At 35.1% G+C, this 867-nt stretch overlaps 1 protein-coding gene across 3 annotated transcripts in view; it reads left to right on the top strand.

Moving 5' to 3' along the window:
• LOC109236687 (AP-2 complex subunit mu) overlaps window positions 1–867 on the top strand; it is a 19,337-nt gene that overhangs the window by 10,267 nt on the left and 8,203 nt on the right. For all 3 annotated transcript variants that reach the window (XM_019402887.1, XM_019402886.1, XM_019402885.1), the window contains exon 4: window positions 677–771. In XM_019402887.1, coding sequence (XP_019258432.1) covers window positions 677–771 — 95 coding nt within the window. The remainder of the gene's footprint in view (window positions 1–676; window positions 772–867) is intronic.

Here is an 867-nt window from a genome sequence, read left to right as displayed (position 1 = left end):
GGGGGGGGGGGATAGGAGTAGAGGAAACATGGGGATTTTGGGAAAGATGGGTTAAGGAGAGTAGCATAAAAAATTATTTTTCTAAAAATATTTTATACTCTCTAATCAAACACTAGAAAATATTTTCCAGAAAAAGTTTTCCTCTCACCAACCAAACAAAGGAAAATAAGTGACAAAACCACTCACGGGGTAACATTTTCTAGGAAAACATTTTCCATGGAAAAAATTTTCCTTCATACCAAACACACCCTTAGTCTTTTGCCTCAAATCTGGCAGGCAGATTGCAATCCAAACTCAGATGACAATACAAAAATCTGGATCTTTATAAGAAGAAAACAAATTCAGATAGAATAATCCAATTTGGTCTAATTTCGAATGGTACCCAAGGGCGGATTAATTCTGTCTTTGCCTTACCGGAGGCTAATCTGGTATAAGAAATGAGCCCTTACCATTCTTATTTGTTCCACTCATGCACATCATAAGACTTCTTTTATCAGTTCTTTGTTTATTTGGAGTCTGACAACAAATGCCAACCGTCTATGGAAAGCCAATTACTTATATCTGCATAAATCTGATAATCATTTGTCATAAGCCACAAAGTTTAATGTTCAGATACTTTCATATACCTATCTAATGTGTTTATAAATTGATTTTCCTTAATTTGTATACATTACAGAGATAATGGACTTTGGTTACCCTCAAAATCTTTCACCTGAAATCTTGAAGCTCTATATTACTCAGGAAGGGGTTCGCTCACCCTTTTCATCTAAGGTTAGTTGTCTTTCTACTTGCTGTCTTAGTAGTTTAGAGTATTTTATCTATTTGACTTTGCTAAAAAAAGTACATTGATGAGATACACCCCCCCCC

This window comes from Nicotiana attenuata, unplaced genomic scaffold (genome assembly GCF_001879085.1).
Source record: "Nicotiana attenuata strain UT unplaced genomic scaffold, NIATTr2, whole genome shotgun sequence".
Classification (NCBI taxonomy): domain Eukaryota; kingdom Viridiplantae; phylum Streptophyta; class Magnoliopsida; order Solanales; family Solanaceae; genus Nicotiana; species Nicotiana attenuata.
Note: the sequence above shows the minus strand (reverse complement) of the source record. Positions and strands in the feature narration are given on the sequence as shown.